At 43.1% G+C, this 23517-nt stretch overlaps 1 protein-coding gene across 2 annotated transcripts in view; it reads right to left on the bottom strand.

The window, feature by feature from the left end:
• LMNB1 (lamin B1) overlaps window positions 1–22855 on the bottom strand; it is a 42765-nt gene extending 19910 nt beyond the window's left edge. Inside the window, exons 1-4 of one of the 2 annotated variants that reach the window (XM_038402065.2) lie at window positions 21026–22855; window positions 4565–4721; window positions 2679–2804; window positions 1602–1772 (exon numbers count right to left, since the gene is read on the bottom strand). In XM_038402065.2, coding sequence (XP_038257993.1) covers window positions 1602–1772; window positions 2679–2804; window positions 4565–4721; window positions 21026–21378 — 807 coding nt within the window. In that variant the 5' untranslated portion in view covers window positions 21379–22855. The remainder of the gene's footprint in view (window positions 1–1601; window positions 1773–2678; window positions 2805–4564; window positions 4722–21025) is intronic. The other variant, XM_038402066.2, reaches the window with a different exon arrangement.
• Window positions 22856–23517: the final 662 nt, after the last annotated feature.

The raw sequence follows: 23517 nt of genomic DNA, 5'->3' as shown, positions 1-23517 counted from the left end.
CTCGACTCCAGTATCCCATGCCTCATAGAGGGAGACCTGGGCCATCAGGGACCTGGGCCTTCTAACCGGAGACTGAGGGTGCGGTGCTGGGGTCCTAGGCTACGGAGATGGGGATCTATGCCTGTGGTCCAGGGATCAAGGGTGCTCCACTGCCCTATGGGATGGGTCCCATTACTGGTATGCCCTTAGGTATCAGTGTCTTAGCCGAGTCTGGCACCTGGTGCAGCATCTGTCGTGCTGGCCATCTTGCTTGTTCTTTAGCTGCCGGGTCCGCTTCGGCAACGAAGGCCCTAGGAGAACTGGGGTCCCCTACCACTCCTGGAAGTCGAACCCCTGACTGGGCTGGGCGTGTCAGAGTTCAGTGGCATCCCCATGAAATCCTGGGCAGGCACTTGGCCTGACATAGGTCTTTTGCCCAATGCCCCTTTCCCCTCTAGTGGTGGGGTGCTCTTTTGTTGTTTCTTAGGCACCACCAAGGGGGAATGATGCCAGGCAGAGCCCGATGCCAGCAGTGCACTCCACACCCATGCTGGAGTGCTCAGTGTGGGATTGAGCAGGAGGGCTCAGATGCAGGACGAAGCGCAGCCTCCATGAGGAGGGCCCTCAGGCAGATATCCCGCTCCTTTTGAGTTCTAGGGCAAAAGTTCTTACAGATCCTGCACTTGTCCTTTCTATGGGACTCTCCCAAGCACTTCAAACAACTGTCATGGGGGTCACTAATAGGCATCAGTCTGTTGCATGACTAGCATGGTTTGAAGCCAGGGGAACGGGGCATGAAGTCCCAGCTAGGACTAACTACTAAACTAACCTAACATTTAACTTAATGGCTAACGAAGTACCTACAAAGTATATAAAAAGAAGATAGAACTTGTAAAGAACCGCTAATGCTCTTGCAATGCAAGACGAGACACTGACCAACTGTCATGAAGGAACTGAGAGGGCATAGGGTCGGCGGCACCTAATATACCAGCGCATGAGCATGGAACTCAAGGGGGCACCACAGCTGACCTACATATACCGCTAAGGCAAAAATCTCTGACGACTGTGCATGGAGCTGCGCACATACCTACAATGGAATCAACGTGAGTAAGCACTCAAAGAAGAACTATATAAAGTGATCTATTTCTGTACAAGTTCCACTCTGCTCCTCCTGTAGAGGAAAGGGTGGGTGAGGTAAAGTTGCTGCTTAACCATGTTTTGTGTGTTGTCACAAAGGACGTTACCCTTTTCAGCAACATCTATTCGAGTTAGTTTTATTAAAAAAAAGGGGGGAAACCCTGCCCACCACCAATATTAATATAAATCCACATGTAAAACATTTTCTGGAATTCACAGTACTAGTCATATTCCCCATTTTTTACACATCACAAGTGCAGTCCAAGACACTACATTCTGGTACTTCCGGACAATTATTTCCAGTGGAAATCAAATTTTACATGTGCCTAGAAATTTAAAAATTCAAACCCAGGAACATGAAACTTTAAATCCTGCCCAAGGTTCTTGATGCACCTTGAAGTTTAAATAGTTTTATAGTTATTTGGAATTACTATAATCCCCCAAGAGAAAATCTGTCAAGTGGCAGTATAAAGAGAGATGCTCACCTTGGCATGATAAGTCTGTTCCAACTCTTCTTTATAGAGCTTCACTTGTGCATCATGCTGCTCTCTCATTTCATGAAGTGCTTGAGCCAGTTTGTGTTCATACTCAATTTGGCGCCCAGAATCCACCTCAACCAGGCGAGTTTCATGTTTCCTTCTTGTCTCGTTGATTTCCTAAGAAAAACAGGAATAGTGAAATTTTCGGTAAAACACAGGAACATTAACAATATTCTGGTGATTTCAGCCAAGATGAGCTTTAGACCAACAGCCAAGGGAGTCCAATTTTAAGCTGCTATAATGAGAATGTGAAATAATGTCATTTTCAGCTAGTGTTCTGAATAAATGTTGGAATATTTCACAAGAATATTTCCAGTAGCATATCCACCAGAGATCTTGATAAATTATGCTCTGGTGAACACCTAAAAATTTCACAAAGCAGATTCCATATCTGACACCATAAACTGAATTTTACATCCCATGAGAATAACTAATCACAAGAGAGTGTTAGAGGAGCACCTTCAACTTGAAATATCACATTTCTGAGGACTGTATACTTTTGCTACATTTAAAGTTTGGCGAGACATGTACGTTTTCCCCTCCATTTATTCCGTGCATTTGACATCACTTGAGAAATTTTCACTAATCACTGTTTGGGGAGGAGAGGCAGTACATTTGCACACTCTTCCCTAGGTTCTGCAAAAGGGCGTTTACCAGTAATAGCAGCAAAGTTGCAAATGAAACTGGAAAGGAAAAAGATGCCGACACAGAGTAAGGGATGCTGTGTTAAAACATGTTTTTCGTTGCTCTCATGCTCCTCCTCAACACGCATACATAACAGGAAAGTGGAAATCCTTATCTTAAAAAGAAGACTTAAATTTCAGATTATACTATTTAAAGCGATATAGTGTAAAAAAATATTAAGCTATTTCAGTCATGTCACATTCTAGATTAAGTTCTTATGCTTCCATAATATACAAATAAAAAAATATACCAGGATTCCCAATAAGCAAGCTAAAATGGTCCAAAATGTTTAAAATTTGCTTCCTCTAGAACTAAAACTTAGTATTAAAAGAGAATTACCTCTTCATACATATTTTTACGAAACTCCAAGTCTTCAGTCAGACTCTGACAACGATTTTCAAGATCCACCTTCATTAAAGTTTCATCTACCAGCTGTTTCTTGGCAGCAGCTAAGGAGGCTTCCAACTAAAAAATATTAGTACAGTTAGGCTTAATTAGATCTCTCACACACCACTTATTGACATCTTTAAGCAGCAGTTAAGAATGAACTATCCATTGAAATAAAAATTTATTAAATTTACCACTTACATCAAGAAAGTCTGTTTTACCCTCATCTTGTAGTTCATTACAGATACAGTCAGGGTACTTCACGTTAATACGGACTATCATTTTCAAAGGTAGTCATTCATTTCCTTTAATCGCTCAGAAATCAGTTGATGTCAAGTTGGTGGAAATTAGTTGGTGTCAAGATTTTCTATTTGGCAAAGACTAATTGGGTAGCTTCAGCAACCAATATCACTATAGCTCTAGAAAACATCTATTAACTGCTGTTGCAGAGCCTATAGTTTGTTTGCACCTTAGAGACTAACAAATTTATTAGAGCATAAGCTTTCGTGAGCTACAGCTCACTTCATCGGATGCATCCGATGAAGTGAGCTGTAGCTCACGAAAGCTTATGCTCTAATAAATTTGTTAGTCTCTAAGGTGCCACCAGTACTCCTTTTCTTTTTGCGAATACAGACTAACACGGCTGCTACTCTGAAACCTATAGTTTGTTTGTAATGTCTACAAAACTAGTGCACAGCTTTTCTTCCCTCTTTGTTAGATAGTGGGCAAACAACTAAGGTAGGTCAATTAAGCTCATAGCTTAAACTTTGCTTTATGTTAGCAAAGTCTTGACCATTACTTTAGCTCAGGCCTTAGGCCTCATACTGGGCCTTTGATACAAAGATTTATGTTTCAGGGCCTCATCTTACTATACACCTCTTTAGAGCAATCCTAAAGGAGCGGAGATGCAGCTCAGGTGCACCTGGAAAAAAGTCTGGCACTACTGTTGGTTCTCTAGATTCCAACCCTGTGAAGTCTTGTTTTTGTTTATGGTTTGTTTGGGGTTCTTTTGAAGGAGGCAGGAAGAAGGAAGTAGATAAAATGTGATTTAACTGGACAAGAGCATCAACAAACGTAAAGGGAGGACAAGAAAAGAGTCAGATGTTCTGTGACTGGCATCTCTTCCTGTCATTTAACCGATGTAGATCATCTATCAGCGTGATGTACTATTGTTATTAGAACTTCATGCTATACCAATGACTGCTTTGCAGTGACGTCAGAAAAGACAAGCACTATTACATGCATTTGTGGAAAAATTACCAGCAGTAAGTGAAAGTGTATGAATAAATATTGGCATAGTTTACTAAAAGGATTGGACCGTCACAATCATCCAAAAGTTGAACAGATTTGGTGGTGCTGAGGTGTCTGGAGAGGAGGACAGAAGGAAGGGTACAGATGACACCTCTGATGTTGAAGAAATCCTCTCAAATGCTGAACTTAATTCCGAAGTGTAGAATTTCATTAGCAGTGTAACATATAGAAGAGAGGAGGACTGAGCCAGGAGATGCTAGAGATGTTGAGACCAGGTGGAGCAATCAACTGATGGTCGGGGGGAGGGGGGGGAAGAAAGAGGACGCACAAGGGGGTGTCAAACTCAATCGCCTCCCCCCCATCCCAGCCCCAACCTATGGGGGACAAAAAAAAAAAAAAAACAGGAAACTCATTTCCTTCAAGGAATATGACCCTTTACAAAAAACTCTCAGACCAGAATCTACTGTCCCCTCATGGAGGGAAAGACTGGGGAGAACATGGTCAGCTTAGCTCTTTTACAAGGGGTGGTTTGTTGGCTAAAGAGCCAATCTGTTCAGCAGACTGGATTGTGAACCACTTCATCTCACCTGGGCGATCTGATCTCTCAAATCCTCAAGTTCCCCTTCCAGGCTCTTCTTATCACCAAGTGCTGTAGCCAGGGCAGCCTCTTTGGAATTTAGGGCTGCTTCAAACTCCCGAAGCTTGACTTGGGCTGCATTATGATCAGCTTCTTTTTTTGCATAGCTGGAACAAACCAGAGAAGTTGGTGACACAAATGTCTAGAAATATCAGACATTAAAAACTAAATAAAAAGCTGTCTTAGTAGCCATTAAAATATGTTGATTTGCAACTAAATACAGGTTTTTATACTAAATATGAACTTTTGAGCTAACCAGGAGAATACACTTTTAATCAATTACATAGCTTAATTTAAGTTTATTCGTTTTCTTAATTTTTATATTTTTATTATGTTAGAAAATGGTGAATGATTTTCTATTTGTAATTTGTGATGAGCTCTATTTGGATGGAAATTCTAATTCAATTAAAAATTAACAAAAACAGCAGTATAGGTTGGGTTTTTTTTACTAGCTAAAAACTATCTTAAACATACTGAATACGCAAGAAAAAAGGTTGATAAGATTATCAAAATATGTTTTGCATATAACACTGGTGTAAAGAAATGAAGTACTTTCTTTAGCTAGTAAATTGAGCTGACTGTAAAATCTGGAAGGACAGGATGTCTAGAAAGTAGTAGTTCTCAACTTCTCACCTAGTTTTATTCAGATTGTTTTCCTCTTCCAAGTTTTTCTGCTTTTTCAACTCCCAATTACCATATATACAATCGCTCATAAGCCAAAATTTTTTTAGGAAAAAAAAAAAAAGGAAGCATCAAAGAAGGGAGTCTGCTTATGAATGGGTATAGAGAGGGGGAGAGGTGGGACACAGCCCCATCCCCCCCACAGAGGGGGCAAGGAGAGGCAGCAGAGCCAAAAGGGAAGAGGAGGGGCCAGAGTCTCTCCTCTTCTGGCCGCTCCCCCGCAGCCTCCAAAGCAGCTGCAGCTCTGGGGCTAGAGCAGGCTACAGCCAGGCCAAAGACATCCTCCCCTGGCCCGCCCCAGCTAAGGTGGGAAGGGATGGGGTTACATGGGGAGGGGTCATGTGGGGAGGTCCCGAGTTAGGGGTGGGGTCATGTGGGGGGTGGTCACAGGGTTCCAACTTCTCCCTCCTCCCACCAAAAAATTTCCCCATCAGTTCCTATCCCAGCCCTTCAGGGTAAGCCACTGGCAGGCTGGGACACTTTGTTTACTTAGGTTTACCTCCCTGCCTGCGGACGCTCAAGGTAAACAAACCGTATCAGCCCACCAACGGCTTATCCTGATGGCCCAGGAGCCAAAGTTTGCCGACCCCTGAATTATAGGGTCAGTTTATGAATGGGTCATAAAAATTTGCCATTTTTACTTATCCATCGTGCGGAAGTCTGCTTATAAACGAACGAGTTTATGATAGAGTATACACGGTAGTTGCTTAACTTTGAATTAACTAGCCATTAAACTGGACTAGTCGATTAAAATGAAATGAAAATATTTTCTGCACCTACCAAAGAGGCTACTGCTGTCAAAAGTTTAGCACTTTCACTAAACCTGGTTCCAGAAGTTCAGCCCATGACTTACATCAGGTCACTGGTTTCACTTTCCTTAAAATGCTGCAGCAAATATACACTGCTTAATTTTTTTATTTTTGTATTTAATGTAAATTACAAGTCTCACAAGTTTAGGATTTAACATAAAAGTTTTCAATTTCAAATTGAAAAATCTTTCATCTGTAAGGCGCTTGAGAGAGCGCACCTTTCTGGAGGAAGGGGAGAGAATTAACTGCCAGTTTCCCTTGACCCTTGGAGGAAATAGTGACAAGACAGGCTAGCCCAGGACCCTTACCTCAAACATGCTCAGAAGCCACTTCTCTGCCTGCAAAGAAGCCGAAGCCAGCTCCTTACCTGGAGCAGCCTTACAGAAATAATTGGTCCAGTGGCCCTTTCCCACACACACCAGCCTCTCCATTTTGCAACTGCAGAATTCGGGGAATTTCCCTGACCCACTGTACTGGCTCTATCAAACTAGACCTGTCCAAATTAAGAGACTGAATTGCTGATGAGGTTTCTTTTAATAACTATTCACATCCAAAGTCTCCACTAAGGGAGGTGGTAGCCTAGACGGAGCTAGTTTTTGTCACTATGCTGCCTAAACTCATCTGAGCAGCCAAAATGAGGATAAAGATATCCAGCTCCCATCTACGGTATGACCTCACTGTTACGACCGCAAATGGAACTGCACTGGTGAAGAATTATGGATCTCCCCATTTTCTTAGGGTAGACACAGCCAGTCATGCTTTCCGAAACAGTAATGAAGACAGTTTTGTCCAGTAGACGCTAGCACAAACAATATTCCAATTCTGCTTCAGGGGAATGACCACAGGGGGGAAAAAAAAAAAAAATCATACAATCTTCTGCCATAAACAAAGTAAAAAGATTCTTTCAGTTTATGTTTAATCTTTCAGTTAAAAGTATTGCCACAGATTACTCTTAAAAGTACTTAAGTGTTTCAGATAAGTGTGATTTAAATTGACTCTTTAAATTTTACCATCTGCTCCATTCAATAGAAGCTTTTTTTTTTTTTTAAACAGCTAAGTAGCACATCACCTTTGTCCCACGGGTGCCCAAGAGAAGAGGGAATCAAGTAACACACCACTGGCTAGAATAGCCTCACACAGAAGGCAGGTTTAAACTGCTATAATAAAAATGGAATGTTACCATCAGAAAAGATATTCAGACTTCCAAAAAAAAAAGTTGGGGAGGCTTTTGATTTGGTTTTGTTTTACATTAGTCTTTCAGAGAGTGGACAAGACTTGAATTTCTAAACAGTGAACACAGAACTCATAAAATGACATCACAAGAGACTGAAAGGTATACAGAGAGGAAATGCAATGTTTCTGTAGCCATGTGGTTCCAAGATATTAGAGACACAAGAAGGGTGAGACACTCGAAAGCTTCTCTCTCTCTCTCTCTCACCCCAACAGAAGGTGGTCCAATAAAACAGGGGTTCTCAATCTTTTTCTCTCTGAGGCCCCTCCTTGACATTCTATAAAAACTCTAGGGCGGGAGAGCCTCAGGAGTCTTGGACATAGGCATAGTTTGACTTCTATTTTGAGGGAGGGGGGCAGAGGCCAGTGGGGCTTGAGTCACCTCCACATGGCATAGTCCAAAGAGGGAGCGCCACCTCCACTCCCCGACTCACCTCTGCAGGCCACCCAGCCCATCTGGGTTGGGTGTGGGTGTTGGTGGGGGGCATGCAATGAAAAATTATAACTCAAATGTGGGGGGGCTTAGCTCAAAAAGTTTGAAAAACAGCTTAGGATGCACGGAGGGGATAGCTCAGGGCTGTGTGCAGATGGGATAGCTCCAAGTGCGGGGCTGGGGGGCGGGGAGAAGAGGACACAGGACTAGGGGCTGTGTGCAGTCAGGAGTAGCTCAGGGTGTAGGGAGAGGGGTATTAAGGGATCTGTTCTGGCAGGACTCTCCAACAGTCCCTGTCCCCAGAGGGGTCTGCCGGCTACAGGGCCAGGTCTCCCCACCTGGGGGGCTCTTACCAGCTGCCTCCGTGGGAACAAAGGGGGCTGGCAGCTGAAGAGCAGCTTCAACCTGGGGCACCAGCAAGAGAGGAAAATGCTGACCCTGCCTGCTCCATAGGACCAGCCAGAGCAGCAGCTGCCCTGCACTGCCTGGCTCAAGCTTCCTGCCTCCAACCTGGCCAGTGGGCGGGAAGAGAAGTTGCAGGGTGGAGAGAGGCGTGGAGCTGCCTCCAGGACTGCTGTGCTCTTGCACTAAAGTTTGGCAGGGGAAGTTTTGTGGGGAAAATTGATTAAATGAATTCCATGATTAAATGAAGACTAAAGAATTTTTAAAAAAATAAGAAATGTTGAATCAGAGCCAGCATTAAACACCTTCAGCGGCCTCAGCTTGTCCTCCTATAAATATCCCAATTTTCCTGAAAAATGCTCTCTCATTCTCACAGATCTTGGGAAACAGACCAATCCTTGCTTACTGACAGCCCCCCAACCTGAAGCAAATACCGTCCAGCAACCACACAACAAAAACACTAACCCAGGAACCTATCCTTGCAACAAGTCCGATGCCAACTCTGTCTACATATTTATTCAAGTGACACCATCATAGGACCTAATTACATCAACCACGCCATCAGGGGCTCATTCACCTGCACATCTACCAATGTGATATATGCCATCACGTGCCAGCAATGCCCCTCCGCCATATACATTGGCCAAACTGGACAGTCTCTACGAAAAGAATAAATAGACACAAATCTGACATCAGGAATCATAACCTTAAAAAACCACTCAGAGAACACTTCAACCTCTCTAGCCACTCAGTAAAAGATTTAAGGGTAGCAATTTTGCAACAGAAGAGTTTCTAAAACAGACTCCAACAAGAAACTGCTGAACTTGAATTAATATGCAAACTAGATACCATTAACTTGGGTTTGAATAGAGACTGGGAGTGGCTGGGTCATTACACATATTGAATCTATTTCCCTAAGTTAAGTATCCTCACACCTTCTTGTCAACTGTCTAAATGGGCCATCTTGATTATCACTACAAAAGTTTTTTTTCTCCTGCTGATAATAGCTCATCTTAACTAATTAGCTTCTTACAGTTTGTATGGCAACTTCTCTGTATGTATATATATATCTTCTTACTATATGTTCCATTCTATGCATCCGATGAAGTAAGCTATAGCCCATGAAAACTTATGCTCTAATAAATTGGTTAGTCTCTAAGTACTCCTGTTCTTTTTGCCAATTTTCATTTGGATCTGATGTTGCCTGTGCACACTGACCCTTTCACTACAGTGCAGCTGCAATGTAAAACCACCTAATGCTGTAATCCCACTTTGCTGTCAATTTTATGTCGCAGAGAGTGCTGCAGAGATGCAATCATGTTTTGGGGTTTTTTCTTCTGTTTTCACTTTTTTGAGCAGCTCTGCTGATTTCAAAAGACTGGAAAGATAGAAAAACAGACTAAAGGTTGAAAGAGAGAGTGAGGGAAAGGAATTAAACAACAAAGGTGTTATCTACTGGAGAACTTGTTTGTGATTGGCCATAGGAACTATATTACCCTTTTAATCCAGGAGGCCCCCTAGGAATGAGAAATCTCTCTTAAAGGAGGGAATAGGCTCCTGTTGCAGATGTACAGGAAGTGGAATGACGTACCAGTCCTAGGGCTAGCACAATAACAAACAGCCTCCATATGGGTAGCCCATGCCCTGGCAAAATCACTGGAATTCCCAGGCAGAACCATGGCTAATACTAAAGTAGGGCAAATCCATGAAATGATCTGGGAAACTCTAGAGTTTTTCTCTCACCAACCCCCTCCCACAAGTATTTCCATGCAAAGAGGTAATCTGGGTTGGAATCAGGCCTATGGATTTTAAAGGTTGTTCCCTTTTACTTTCTCTTATTCACCCACTTTTTAACAGGGGTCAAGAGAGTAAGTATTTTTTTAAAAGAATGTTGTTTAAAACCATTTTGTAATGAAATCATTTTATTATTACAAAAAATCCCAAGTTGATTTGTTAGGAATATTTTTCCATTAGGACTGTACCGTACGTTGCTTGAATTTGTGTTTTGTTGGTGGTGGGAGGTGCAAACAGTAAGAATTGGAATCTCTGCTACTCTTCGGACCGATGGCTAAAGAGATGGAGAGGAACAGAGCACATTGTGGGCTAGAAACCCACTTTGCGAAGGAGATGAGAATGCTGGCTGCACTGATTTAGCTGTAACACCTGTAGTCCTCATCCTCCCTGCACTGAAGTAATTTGATTCAGTCTAGGTAGAGGAGTTAAGACTTGCCTAGAGGAGGTACTATCATGGTGCTGGCAATGCTTCTGCAATCTTGGGAGGGTTTGTTTTATTTTGTTTTTGCATGGACAGGGAGTGTGTTACAAGAGCTGCAGGCACCTAATCAGTGACAACAATTTTTTCTAGTATAGACAGGCCTAAATAATATACGTATTTAAACTTGCCTGAGGGAACACTGTCAACTCAATCATGGACCAAATCCTCAGCTGATTTTAATCATCACAGCTGAATTCAGCTGCCACAGAATTTCTCATCTCATACACTGACAGTGCTGTAGAATCCATGCCTTTGCCATAGAGTACACATCTTAACCATCATAATCCTTCAGTGACTAGATGCTGTGCTATTTCAGAGGACTGACTCAGGACTTCAGCCCAGTGGGGGGCGCTGGGGATCGGGGCTTCAGCTGTGGGGCCCCACTGACCCCTTGAAAGGGCTCGCAGATCCCCACGGGGCCACAGACCTGGTTGAGAACTGTTGCAATAGAAGATATTGCTTCATCCACCTTGTCGCTCTAAGGCTACGTCTTCACTAGCAGGTAGTGACCGATCAGGGATCTATTTATCGCGTCTTGTCTAGACGCAATAAATCGATCCCCGAATCAACGCTTGTACTCCACCTCGGCAGGAGGAGTAAGCAGAGTCGACAGGGGAGCCGCCATGGTTGACTCACTGCCGTGAGGACGGCCAGGTAAGTCAAACTAAGATGCTTCGATTTCAGCTATGCGAATAGCATAGCCGAAGTTGCATATCTTAGTTTGAAACCCCACAATGTAGCCCAGGCCTAAGAGAGGAAAGTAATTTTAGTTATCCTTTTTGAAAGCGTGATTATTTTTCATATCTTGAACAAAGGACATCTGTGCTGAAGATTCACAACTCCTCCTACTCCTTTTAATTAAGATCAAAAAAAGAAAATAAAAGTTTCCCAGCAAAACCAGAAGCGCACACTTGACATTCCTGAATTACTTTTCCAGAAGAACATCCATACTGGGTCAGACCAAAGGTCCATCCAGCCCAGTATCCTGTCTACTGAAAGTGGCCAATACCAGGTGTCCCAGAGGGAGCGAACCTAACAGGCAATTATCAAGTGATCTCTCTCCTGCCATCCATCTCCATCTTCTGACAAACAGAGGCTAGCGACCCCATTCCTTACCCATCCTGGCTAATAGCCATTAATGGACTCCATTAAAACCTCCATGAATTTATCCAGTTCTCTTTTAAACCATGTTATAGTCCTAGCCTTCACAACCTCCTTAAGCAAGAAGTTCCACAGGTTGACTGTATGCTGTGTGAACTTCCTTTTGTTTTAAACCTGCTGCCCATTAATTTCATTTGGTGGCCCCTAGTTCTTATGTTATGGGAACAAGTAAATCACTTTTCCTTATTCACTTTCTCCACACCACTCATGATTTTATATACCTCTATCATATCCCCACTTAGTCTCCTCTTTTAAAGTACAAAAGCCTAGAAGACCTGTTCTTTATACAATATAAAAAGGCTATATCCAATTAAAGAAACTTTTGAAGATCACAATTAGCAGTATTTGTCAGCAGCAAGAATACAGGAATTAGGTTTATTTACTAATAAGCACACACAAATATTCTTGCCAAAATAAAAGAAAGATGACTGGCACCAACGAGAGAACATATTTAGTTGTAGCCCAGTTTGCTGCCATCAAACAGCTAAAATATTTGTGCCAATCACAGAGCAAGCTCAAAAAACACATTTTCATATGATTTTTACTACAACCACAAGATGGCAGACTTTAGGTTAAGAAACTTAGCCATCAAAGTCACTATTTGTACAACTAGAACTTTGATCTGAGCTATCTTAGGTATTTACAGAGTGAATCATTGCAGTTTATTATCAGCCTAATACTAATATAGCCCACATGCAGAGATTTCAGACTCTCGCTACACTATTTATTTTTTTAAAACAAAGAGTTGTCCATTACTGCTATCACTACAGCAGATCCAACAGTGGGGGGTAAATATTGTAGTCTGCCACAGCATTTTAATCATATATTTAAACATGCTTCAAGCAGAGTTAGGGCCTATATACACAGTAACTGGAACCATATCACCACCACCAGTTATAAAACTCACAACTTTAATTATTTCAATGCAAATCCACATGTGCTGATACACCTTTTGTTCAGAATACACAAAATGATGGTAAAATACAGGCAGACGGTTTAAATTAGAGCTCCCACGGTTGCCACGACTGCTGGTAACAGTGGAAAGAAAAATGTGTAATATAGATTCAGCCACAGGACAACAACATGACCAGAACCCAAACTTCAGTTGCAAAATACCCATATTTATTTTTCAACTGATACCGATATCAATCCATGTGTGTCTCTCATATTTAGAAGAGTCACTTTAAGAATTCACATTTCTAATAAGATTGGTTAAATTTTAGCAAAATTCTGCCAGTTTAAAAACCAGAAGGGAAAAAAGTACAGAATTAATTAAAAAAAGTAGTCTAATTATATAGTCAAATTTGTATTTGGATAGCTAATCCCTATATTTAAAAAAGAAAAAGCTGCAGACTTTCTGGTTGCTCTGCTAGAGTGACACCACAACATACAGCAAAAGAGCCATTCCAGTGGAAATCTTTGTAACCCTTAAAAATGTGTCATTCACCACAGCTCTAAATGAACCTGGGAGTTTGTTTCAACAAGATCAGTAAAACTGTTTGAGTTTTGCAGGCACAAGAAAAACTACTATATATAACAAGACAATACACAGTATGCATGTTTATAGTTTTATTTAACAGCAAAAGCTCTTCTTGTTTGTCAACACTATCTAGCTTTTCCTCCATAAAGAGGGAGAGTACATATTTAAGTAAATACCCTTTTACTAATATGCTCATAGATTAGCTCAAAACTGTGCTTCTTCATGTACTTTGACTCTCAAGTATCCAATTCCTTCTCAAATAAAAAGGCACTAAACTGCCATGAATGGCATCTATCCATTATTATTAGGGCTGTCAAACAATTAAAAAAATTAATCACGATTAATCGTGCTGTTAAACAATAGAATACCATCTATATTATATATATTAATATTTTGGACATTTTCCACATTTTCAAAAATATATTGATTTCAATAACAGAAGTGTACAGTGCTCACTTTATATTTATTTTTATTATAAATTTACACTATACAAATAAGTGAATTGAAAAATAGTATTTCTTTTAAGTACTATAGTGCAATCTCTTTAGCATGAAAGTTGAACTTACAAATGTCGAGTTATGTACAAAAAACTGCATTCAAAAATAAAACAATGTAAAACTTTAGAATCTTCAAGTCCACTCAGTCCTACAACCAATTGCTCAGACAAACAAGTTGGTTTACATTTGCAGGAGATAATGCTACCAGCTTCTTGTTTACAATGTCACCTGAAAATGAGAACAGGCATTCGCATGGCACTGTTGTAGCCAGCGTTGCAAGAAATTTACATGTCAGATGGGCTAAACATTCATATATCCCTTGATGCTTCAACCACCATTCCAGAGGACGTGTCCATGCTGATGATGGGTTCTGCTCGGTAACCAACCAAAGCAGTGCAGACCAGCACATGTTCATTTTCATCATCTGAGTCAGATGCCACCAGCAGAAGGTTGATTTTCTTTTTTGGTGGTTCAGGTTATGTAGTTTCCGCATCGGAATGTTGCTCTTTTAAGACTTCCTAAAGCATATTCCACACCTTGTCCCTCACAGATTTTGGAAGGCACTTCAGATTCTTAAATCTTGGGTTGAGTGCTGTAGCGATCTTTAGAAATCCCACACTGATACCTTCTTTGCATTTTGTCAAATCTGCAGTGAAAGCGTTCTTAAAACCAACAACATGCCGGGTCAACATCCGAGACTGCTATAACATGAAATATATGGCAGAATGCGGGTAAAAAACACAGAACAGGAGACATAAAATTCTTCCCCAAAGAGTTCAGTCACAAATGTAACATTTTTTTAAATGAGCATCATCAGTATGGAAGCATGTTTCTGGAATGGTGGCCAAAGCATGAAGGCACATACGAATGTTTAGCATATCTGGCACATAAATACCTTGCAATACCAGCTAAAAAAGTGCTATGCGAACATCTGGTATCACTTTCAGGTGACATTGTAAATAAGAAGTGGGCAGCATTATCTCCCGTAAATATAAACAAACTTGTTTCTGTTAGCAATTGGCTGCACAAAAAGTAGGACTGAGTGGACTCGTCGGCCCTAAAGTTTTACATTGCTTTGTTTTTGAATGCAGTTAAGCAACAACTACAAAAAAAACTCTACATTTGTAAGTTGTTTTTTCACGATAAAGAGATTGCACTATGGTACTTGTATGAGGTGAATTGAAAAATACTATCTTATTTTTATAGTGCAATTAATTTGAGTTAATCACATGAGTTAACTGCAATTAATTGACAGTCCTAATTATTATTGAAATTCAGGTAGAGGAGAAATATGTTTTAAAGTATAATGACCGATGGCACAGAGTCTCTCACAAGCATCATCAATGGGGCTTGCCTGAATGTAACCTACTAACTGCTACGCTAAGAGAGACCTATAGTAAAGCGAAGTTTAACTGCTGCTGTTTTAAGAGCCTGGATCCTTCTGTTATGAAGGCAAGTAAAGCATTTAAATTCAGGAAAAACTAAGGCCAGTCTACAATAGTCTTTTATCCCTTAAAAATTCTCACCAATGTAGTTCTACCAACAGGAGCAACAGCATAGATAGGGCAAAGAACACCAGTGGCCAGAGTTTTAAAACCCCTCGTCTAGCTCTAAACGAGTTCAGATGAGATGCTTGTTAAAGCTGCCACCCAAAGCTCTATCTAAACTAATACTCCCAACTTTGCTACATACCATGGAACTGCACAGAAGGCATATTTTAAGGATAAAGCTGACGTAGACACAGCTACACAGGTCTATGATTGCAAAGTGATGGGATCAGTCCATATTTCACCAACATTCTCACACTACATTGGTATAATGTCAATAATAAGTGTTCTGAACTGCCACTTGTGGCACCTTAGAGACTAACAAATTTATTAGAGCATAAGCTTTCGTGAGCTACAGCTCACGAAAGCTTATGCTCTAATAAATTTGTTAGTCTCTAAGGTGCCACAAGTACTCCTTTTCTTTTTGCGAATACAGACTAACACGGCTGCTACTCTGAAACCTGAACTGCCACTGTTGACCAATCACTTGGCCATTCACTGCTTTGGTACAATGATTAACATTGTTTTTATGCACTTATTGAGCTCTTTTTCCATTGCAACTATATAATAAGATCATGGCAATGAAGTAAACTGGTCACTGTGTTCACTTAAGCAGAGATATGTAGTATCAGTTTTCCAGATTTTATTTTCTAGAGTAGTAGAACAGTAAAGCCAACTTTTAGTAGGGAAACATTTACATTTAACTTAATGATCAGACGAGAGGTTCTCTTGTAAAAGCATTAGTGTTTGTAGGATCACCTTTACTTTTGTTTTGATATGTAAACCAATTCCTTCCTCACCATAAATTTTTCCTTTACCTTTCATATGGTAATTTGTGTGAATGAGAACCAGAGCCAATCTATATTTTTATTAGAGCAAACTACCAAATCAAAGCTAGCCACTTATATCAGAATTAAGTGGTGAGCCATCACTGAGATCCTAAATCACCAACAGCCCACCAGAGCATCTCACAGGGCCCGCAGCCTGCTTCAACACAATATACTATTGAACGGCTGATTCATTAGCATTTTGTCGTCATGTTTACATCATTTTAGTCTACACACACTACTGTGCATAGGCTGTTTCTATCTAAGTACATGCAAAATAAGTTGAATTTAAAATCTAAATCAATACAGGTGACTTTCAATTTTATTAAAATATGTAGAATCTGTTTGGCTCATACAATATTGTGCTTAGGTTTATGTGGCCCTCCTGTGTAAAAAGGTTAGGCCTCACTGATCTAAGCCAAGATGTGCCTCATCTGTTAAACTGCTCAGAAAGCTCACAAAAGCTTATGCTCAAATAAATTTGTTAGTCTCTAAGGTGCCAAGTACTCCTTTTCTTTTTGCGAATACTGTCTAACACGGCTGCTACTCTGAAACCAAACAGAAGAGTGATTTTTCATTATCAAATTTTCAATTTATGTTCTTTTTTTTCCCTGTTACAGAAGTCATTTATTTAAAATGGCAATTTGCCTTCTGTAGAAGAGTGTACCTGTAAGTACAGGAAAATATAATCAATCAAGCCTGAAAGTGTTTTTAGATGCTAGCTAGAAGAGTGTTGGATATACCTGTATCTTACAAGTGTCTATGCAAACCCAGAACTTGAGATATTTATGCACCAAGAGTAAGTAGAAAACTTCTGCTAAAGAGTAATGCCAAGCAATAATTTTTTTAATGAAAGCTTAAGTTTAAAGTGCTTATGGAAGACAATTGCAAAATGTTAACTGACTGCTATCATCCTGACATCTCAGATTGGTAAAGCTAGGAAAAGCAGCAGAGATATTGGACCTAATAGCAACAGTGTGAAGTTAACAAGATTCAGGTCAGTTTCACAGCTGCTATTCAGAACCCCATGAAACCACAGGCAAACTTTAGCAGCAAATTAGCATGATTCTTGGGAACACTACTGCTGCAGAGGCAGGCTCTCATGTCAGGAAGATGGAAGTCCTATTTCCCAAAACCAAGATCAAATCAAGGCCTTCCCCTATTTCCAATATATGCAACAGTAACAGCAGTAGAAATAGCACGGTAATGACTAAATAAAATGTGATAATTAGAGCCTGTTCAAAGCACTCATTGCTCCAAATGTCTTAAATTGAGCTGTAGGAACTTAATGCTTTAAAAAACAGATCCTTTTTCTACGTAGCCCTCCAACCTAGGTTGAATAACTCCTTGTACTGTTAGGTTTCAGAGTAGCAGCGTGTTAGTCTGTATTTGCAAAAAGAAAAGGAGTACTTGTGGCACCCTAGAGACTAACAAATTTATTTATCCTTGTACTGTTACAAGCTGATCGAGAACAATTAATCTGCGTTTTGCCTGCAATACATGTTTCCAGTTTTTAAATATTCTTTTTAAAGCACATTAAGACAATTTCCCTAACCAAGCACTCCAATCTATTTAACATACCACATGTACACCTCAGGAAATGCTGGGACAGCTGTTTCAACTTTGCTTGCCTTGAGACAGCAGGGTTCTTCTGAACAGTTGCCCTGTACACCAGCTGTACTGTGCTTAACACATGCCTAGTCACTCAAGCTATTGCCCCATCTATCAAACCCACACTGAATCTATTCATTGTCTAATCCCAGCTCAGAAATTCCTTCCTTTAAAACAAAGAATCTGGAAGGAAAGCTGGTTTAAGATATGAAGCAAAAGAAGTTACTGTTACTGCATGGTAAGATTTAGTCAAAAAAAAATATCAAAGCACAAGACAACGTTAGTTCCTCTTGATCATTACAACATTTACTAGTATCTTCATTCAGCTATATTGTTTGCTTAAAAGCTGCTTTCACCACATTAATTCCCATGAGGAGAGAGCAGATGTGCCTAGCCACTGGACAACTGCCACAGTGAAAACTCAGCCTCATGAAAACAAATGCTAGTCCATTTATGAAATCCCATGTTCATTTTATTCCAGCTCAGCCTTCCTAGAAAGGATACTCAAACTGGGCAATGAATATATTAAATGTAGAAGGATAGGGCCCTTGCAGATGAGCACAAGGAGATCATACCATAAATAGAGGACTACACATAGGCAACTGTCTGAAAAATCTAACAAACAGGTGGATGAAGTTGTGAGCACTGGTGGATGCTAGGAGGCATTAACTAAGCTTGACAAGGAAGGATAAATAGGCAAGAGCCAACTTATAAAGCACTTTCAAAGTGACAAAAAGCTTGAATTTGATAGAATCCTCAGATGGAAAGCAAACAGAAGAATTCAAAGAGCAGTTATATAATAAAAACGGAGGCAAGGGAAAAAAAGTTTAGTGGCAGCTTTTTGTATGGACTAAAGGAGGAAGTGATGTCTATGGTGAGAGCAGAGGATGTAACAACAAGTAGAAGAGCTCAAAGAAGGTAGGAAACCTGCACCATACAACCAGTAAGAGCACTCTGGACCAGTGTATAAAATATAGTACTCAATAACTAGGAGACTTCTTCTAAAGGAGTTGTCAAACTTTCAGTGAGAACCACAGTTTGAGATCTTGTGGGACCACCAGTCCTCCCATTCATTATTATTCAGACCATTTTAAGAAATTATTTTAGCCCCCTTTTAATATTAGAATCAACCACCAGAAGGGAACATCGGAACACCCAGCCTGACCTCCTGTACATCAGACACTGAACCTCACATTACCCCGTATGAAGCCCAATAACCTGGATTAGACTAAAGCCAGGAACACAACTCTGGTCAGCCAACTCTCCAGAGACCACCAGAAAGTGCTCTCCAAACCACAGCCTCTACTTTAGTTTAAGATTTTGGGAACAGAAATACATCCGAGCTCGAACGGATGCCTGTAGAATACATGAATTTTAATATATCTAGCGAGGATCTAGGGAACTACACACTTGTTAGAAGATCTTCTGTCATAAGAAAATACAGAATTTAGATCATAAACAACTAACAGAACCTTTTTTGATGTATACACAACTCCTAAGTGAATACAGTACATGGGACTTGAAAAGTTCAGTAAGCTCCTAACTAGCTGGAGAACTAAGGCCTGAAGAAGATGAGGAGGAGGATGGACAGCTTGAGCACATCTCCCCAAGGTCCAGAAGTATGCTTTGATGAGAAGCCCAGTCCCAGTGGAATCCTCAGCATATGAGGAAGGAGCTATGGCATCTGCTAAGATGCTTCTGCCCCTGAGCCCTACAAAATTTGTATCAGCCTCCTTTCTTATGACTATGAGAGTCATAAGAAAAAGAAAAGGCTGCATAAGATTTTTAGTCTTTAAGCATCCCCTTAAACTAGATTTCATCATGGACTTTACCTACCAAGATGCCTCATTTTAAAGATTTTTCTATAGGTGTATTTTTCTGTTTTCTAATAAGCCATATGTGCAAGAGTTATTTAAAAAAAAAAAAAAACAAACCACAACAACTATTCATCACCCTTCTTAGAAAATGATCAGCACCCTGGAAGAAAAAATAATGATCTTAAACCCAGAGGCTATATGACTTCTAAGTCCCATTTGACATTTATTTTCCTTGATCACACTAATAGTAAGACATACATCCTAACATCACCAAAATGCATGATTAAAGCTCCAATTTAAGTTTTACAACCAGAAGAGCAAAGAAGAATCCTAGATACTTCTCTCCCAAAATTTTCATTTTAACATTAAGTTTACTATTTGAACTATACACCTCCCCCAACTAAAATACAATTGACAATATGATTTTTAAAAATTTCTGATTTAACAGAGCCCTCCTCAGACTCTACATATCTAGCTAATGACAATCCTTACCACCTGAATTCAGAGTGAATTCTTAGCCTAGGAACCCTCCTCTAAAGACTGACACCATGTATTAGGATTGACTCAAGTGCTTCATGATACTTTGTATTAAGGACACTACGTAACAGATGTACATTGTAAAGCATACTAGTAAGTCAGACAGTTGTAGGTACCCAGAAAAGGCTGTAGCGTGTTTTAGAGTACCACAAGTAGCTAGAAAGGTTATACAAGCACTGAACGGCTATGTTTAGCACTGCTCTGAACCCAGTTCCCTCCCTGTTCCAGGAAGGTTCATATGCCATACAATATTCCTCCTCCAAAGAGAGCTGGAGGCTCATCACCAGCCAGAAATGTGGGGCTGGTAGAGGAAAGTGCAGGGACCTCTCCATTCATTCATATAGAGTCACTAGCTACAGCGCATGGCAGCAGCTGGAGCAGACAGGCTACTGTACTCACAACTAGCGAGAATGAATGGGAAAAGAATACAATCCCCTCAAAGCAGGCCTGCTCCCTTGTCTCTTGCAAAGGGGAAAGTCAACATTTTTATGCAACGTTCGTCTGCTGAAGATCAAGCTCCTGAAGGGGGGGGAGGGGGGGCGAGCTTCCTGATAACGGGACGACATCTGTTCCCCACAGTAACGTAGGCCAGAAATAAAGACCATAGGAGATCAGAAAGATTTAGGGTGCAGACAAGGAGGCCCTGGCAGCATAGCAACAGCAGGAGTACTCCTTTGTAAAGCACTAGTATGGAGGAATAACCTAGTAAGAGACCGCCAATAAGAGGAGAGCCCGTAGTGCTGCGGGGAGGGTTATCTGCGGGGCGCCTGCTGAGGCCCCCAGCTGGGACTGAAACACTTGCGGCAGCCAGTGCTCTCCGGGATGGTGCAACTCCCTCCATAGAGCTCCTCCCCGCCTCCCTTCTCACTATGGGGGGAGGGGGAAAGCTTCCCTGCTACACGATGGCACAGAGGAAGCCCAGATTCATTCATTTCCGTTAAAACTCTCCCACCTCAGGCCGCACTACATCGGCCGCCCGAGAGCTACTGCACGACAACACCTTAGGGGGCTTCCCCTCCTCCCCCAGGGCGCCAGCCCGGGACCTCCACCCTGCCCGCCCTCCCCTCCCCTCCGCCCGTCCCCCCCGCGGCCGGGGTCACTCACCTGCCCAGCAAATGCTCGTGCTCCGTGCGGATCTTGCCCAGCTCGATCTGCAGCTTTGCCCGCTCCCGAGCCGTATCGTCCAGCGCCCGGCGGGCGTCGGCCAACTCGGCCTCGTAGAGCCCCTTGAGACCGGTGAGCTCTCGGCCGCGCACCTCCTCTCGCTCGGTCACTTGCAGCTGCAGCGCGCTGTTCTCGGTCTCCAGGCTCCGCACCTTGTCGATGTAGACGGCGAGCCGGTCATTGAGGTGCTGCAGCTCCTCCTTCTCCTGCAGCCGGGAGATGCGCGTCGGGCTGAGCGGGGTGCTGGCCGCGCTGCCCCGGGGCCGCTGCCCCACCGGCGTGGAAGCCGCCATGGCGATGCGGCGGGGGCCGAGGGTGCGGAGCAGCGAGGACAGGAGGCTGCCGGGGGCGGGAGACGGTGCGAGGGGACGCGGGAGAGGAGGCGAGGCGGGGCGGGCGCTGATCTAAGCGCCCCGAAGCCGTTCAGAGGGGTGAGAGAAGCAGCTGCAGCGCTAGCGGCAGACGGTACAAAAGCGGGGGGGGGGGGGGCGCGAAGAATCAGCGAGGCTGGGACAAGGGGGAAAAAAAAAAAAGGAGGGAAAATAAAAGGGCCGCGGCCGCCCCAGGGTTAAACAAGCGCAGAGCGGGAACGGAGGGGCAGAAGCAGCCCCAGCAACGCGCCGAGGGAAAAGACCGGCGCCTGGGGCTGCAAAGAGCGAACCCGCCCGCGCGCGCCGGTTCCTTCCCCTCGGGTCGGGCTCAGAATGAAACACAAAACAGGCGGGCTCCGCGCCCCTCCAATATGGCCGGCGCGCGCTTTGCCGGGCTCTCCCAGCTCCCGCCCACAAATACGGCGCCCACGTGACCCGCCCTTGCCCAATGAGGCAGCGACCCCGGCGGGGCTCTGCTCTTTTTCGCAGACTGGAAACCAAATTCAAAAGCCGCCAGCGCCTGCAACTGTCAGCAGGCGTGCGAATGGCTGGCGCGCGCCCCGCGTCGCGTCGCCCCGCCCCGCCCCTGCGCGCGCTAGCTGAGATACTCTCGCTCTTACGGCCCCTCCTTCCCTCGCTCCCACCCCTCCCCCCCCGACCAGAACAGGGGCCGCCTCGGCTGCTGCAGCCTGGCCGTGCCTTTGTTTCCTCTCCTGTCCCCACCCCGAGAGAGGCCGTTGGACAAACTGACGTGGGGCGGGGACGGCCTGCGTGAGGGGGGCCACCTGCATCCTTGCACTTCCCGCTCCCCTCGAGTTACAAACCCAAACGCAACCCCCGCCGCACGCCTCCAGGGGCTTGGGTGGGAGGCGCATGACGTCCCTGGGTAGTTTCCCCGCTATGTATATGCCTCCAACCCGGATCTGAGTCAGCTGCGTTCCGCGCGGGGGAGGGGAGGGTTTGCTTGAACCTGCAAAAAAGTGCGACGTGCCTAGGCCGGCTCTACGCTTTTGGCCGCCCCAAGCAGCGCGCCCAATTACCGCCTGAAGAAGTTGCCGCCGCCGGATTGCCGCCGCGGCGAAAAAACCCCGTGCCGTCCGAAGGAAGGACGCACGGACGGACTGCCGCCCCTTTAAGATTGCCGCCCCAGGCGCCTGTTGGTGCCCGGAGCCGGCCCTGGCTATGCCCCACCCGCGCCCTGCCGAGCCTCCCCCCTTGCCGTGCAAACACCGCCCTCCCCTCCCCTCCCCTCCCCTGCACCGCACCACAACGCTCGCACCTGCACACTCCCTGGCTGCTGCACGTTCCCAGACCCCGTCCTGCTTTCCTCTGCGCGCCCACACATCCCCAGGGCCCCCTCCTGTCACTCACCCTGCAACCCGCACACCCGTCTAGGCACTTCTAGGACTAGCCCAGCAGACCTGCCAAGATTCACACATACTGAATTTATTTCCCCATGTTCGGTATCCTCACACCTTCTTGGCAACTGCCTAAAGGGGCCATCTTGATTATCACTACAGAAGTTTTTTTGCTATATGTATCTCAGGGAGACACCATTCAATATTTTCTTCTCCTGCTAGGAGCTCATCTTAATTAATTAGCCTCTTACTCCACCTTTTCAAGTTCTCTGTATGTATGTATATTATATATATACACATCTTCTTACTATATGTTCCATTCTATGCACCCGATGAAATGTGCTGTAGCGGACAAAAGCTTATGCTCAAATAAGTGTGTTAGTCTCTATGGTGCCACAAGTACTCCTGCTTTTTTTTTGCATTCAGAAATTGTCTCTTGTGAAATAAAGGTTTTTGCTATATGTATCTTAGAGAGACACCATTCAATATTTGTTTTTCCAGTTTGTAGGATATGCATATATATTTAGGTCAACACTAAGCCCTGCTCCTGCAAACACTTACCTTTACTCAAGTGAGTATACTCACTGAAATAAACCTTACTTTTTAAAACAAACAAAACCGAACTCATTCAATCTGTTTTAGCACAAGCTATCTCTTAGCAGTGACATCTGAAAACTCTCTATTAAATAGAATAGAATTGTAA

Source organism: Dermochelys coriacea, chromosome 5 (assembly GCF_009764565.3).
Source record: "Dermochelys coriacea isolate rDerCor1 chromosome 5, rDerCor1.pri.v4, whole genome shotgun sequence".
Classification (NCBI taxonomy): domain Eukaryota; kingdom Metazoa; phylum Chordata; order Testudines; family Dermochelyidae; genus Dermochelys; species Dermochelys coriacea.
Note: the sequence above shows the minus strand (reverse complement) of the source record. Positions and strands in the feature narration are given on the sequence as shown.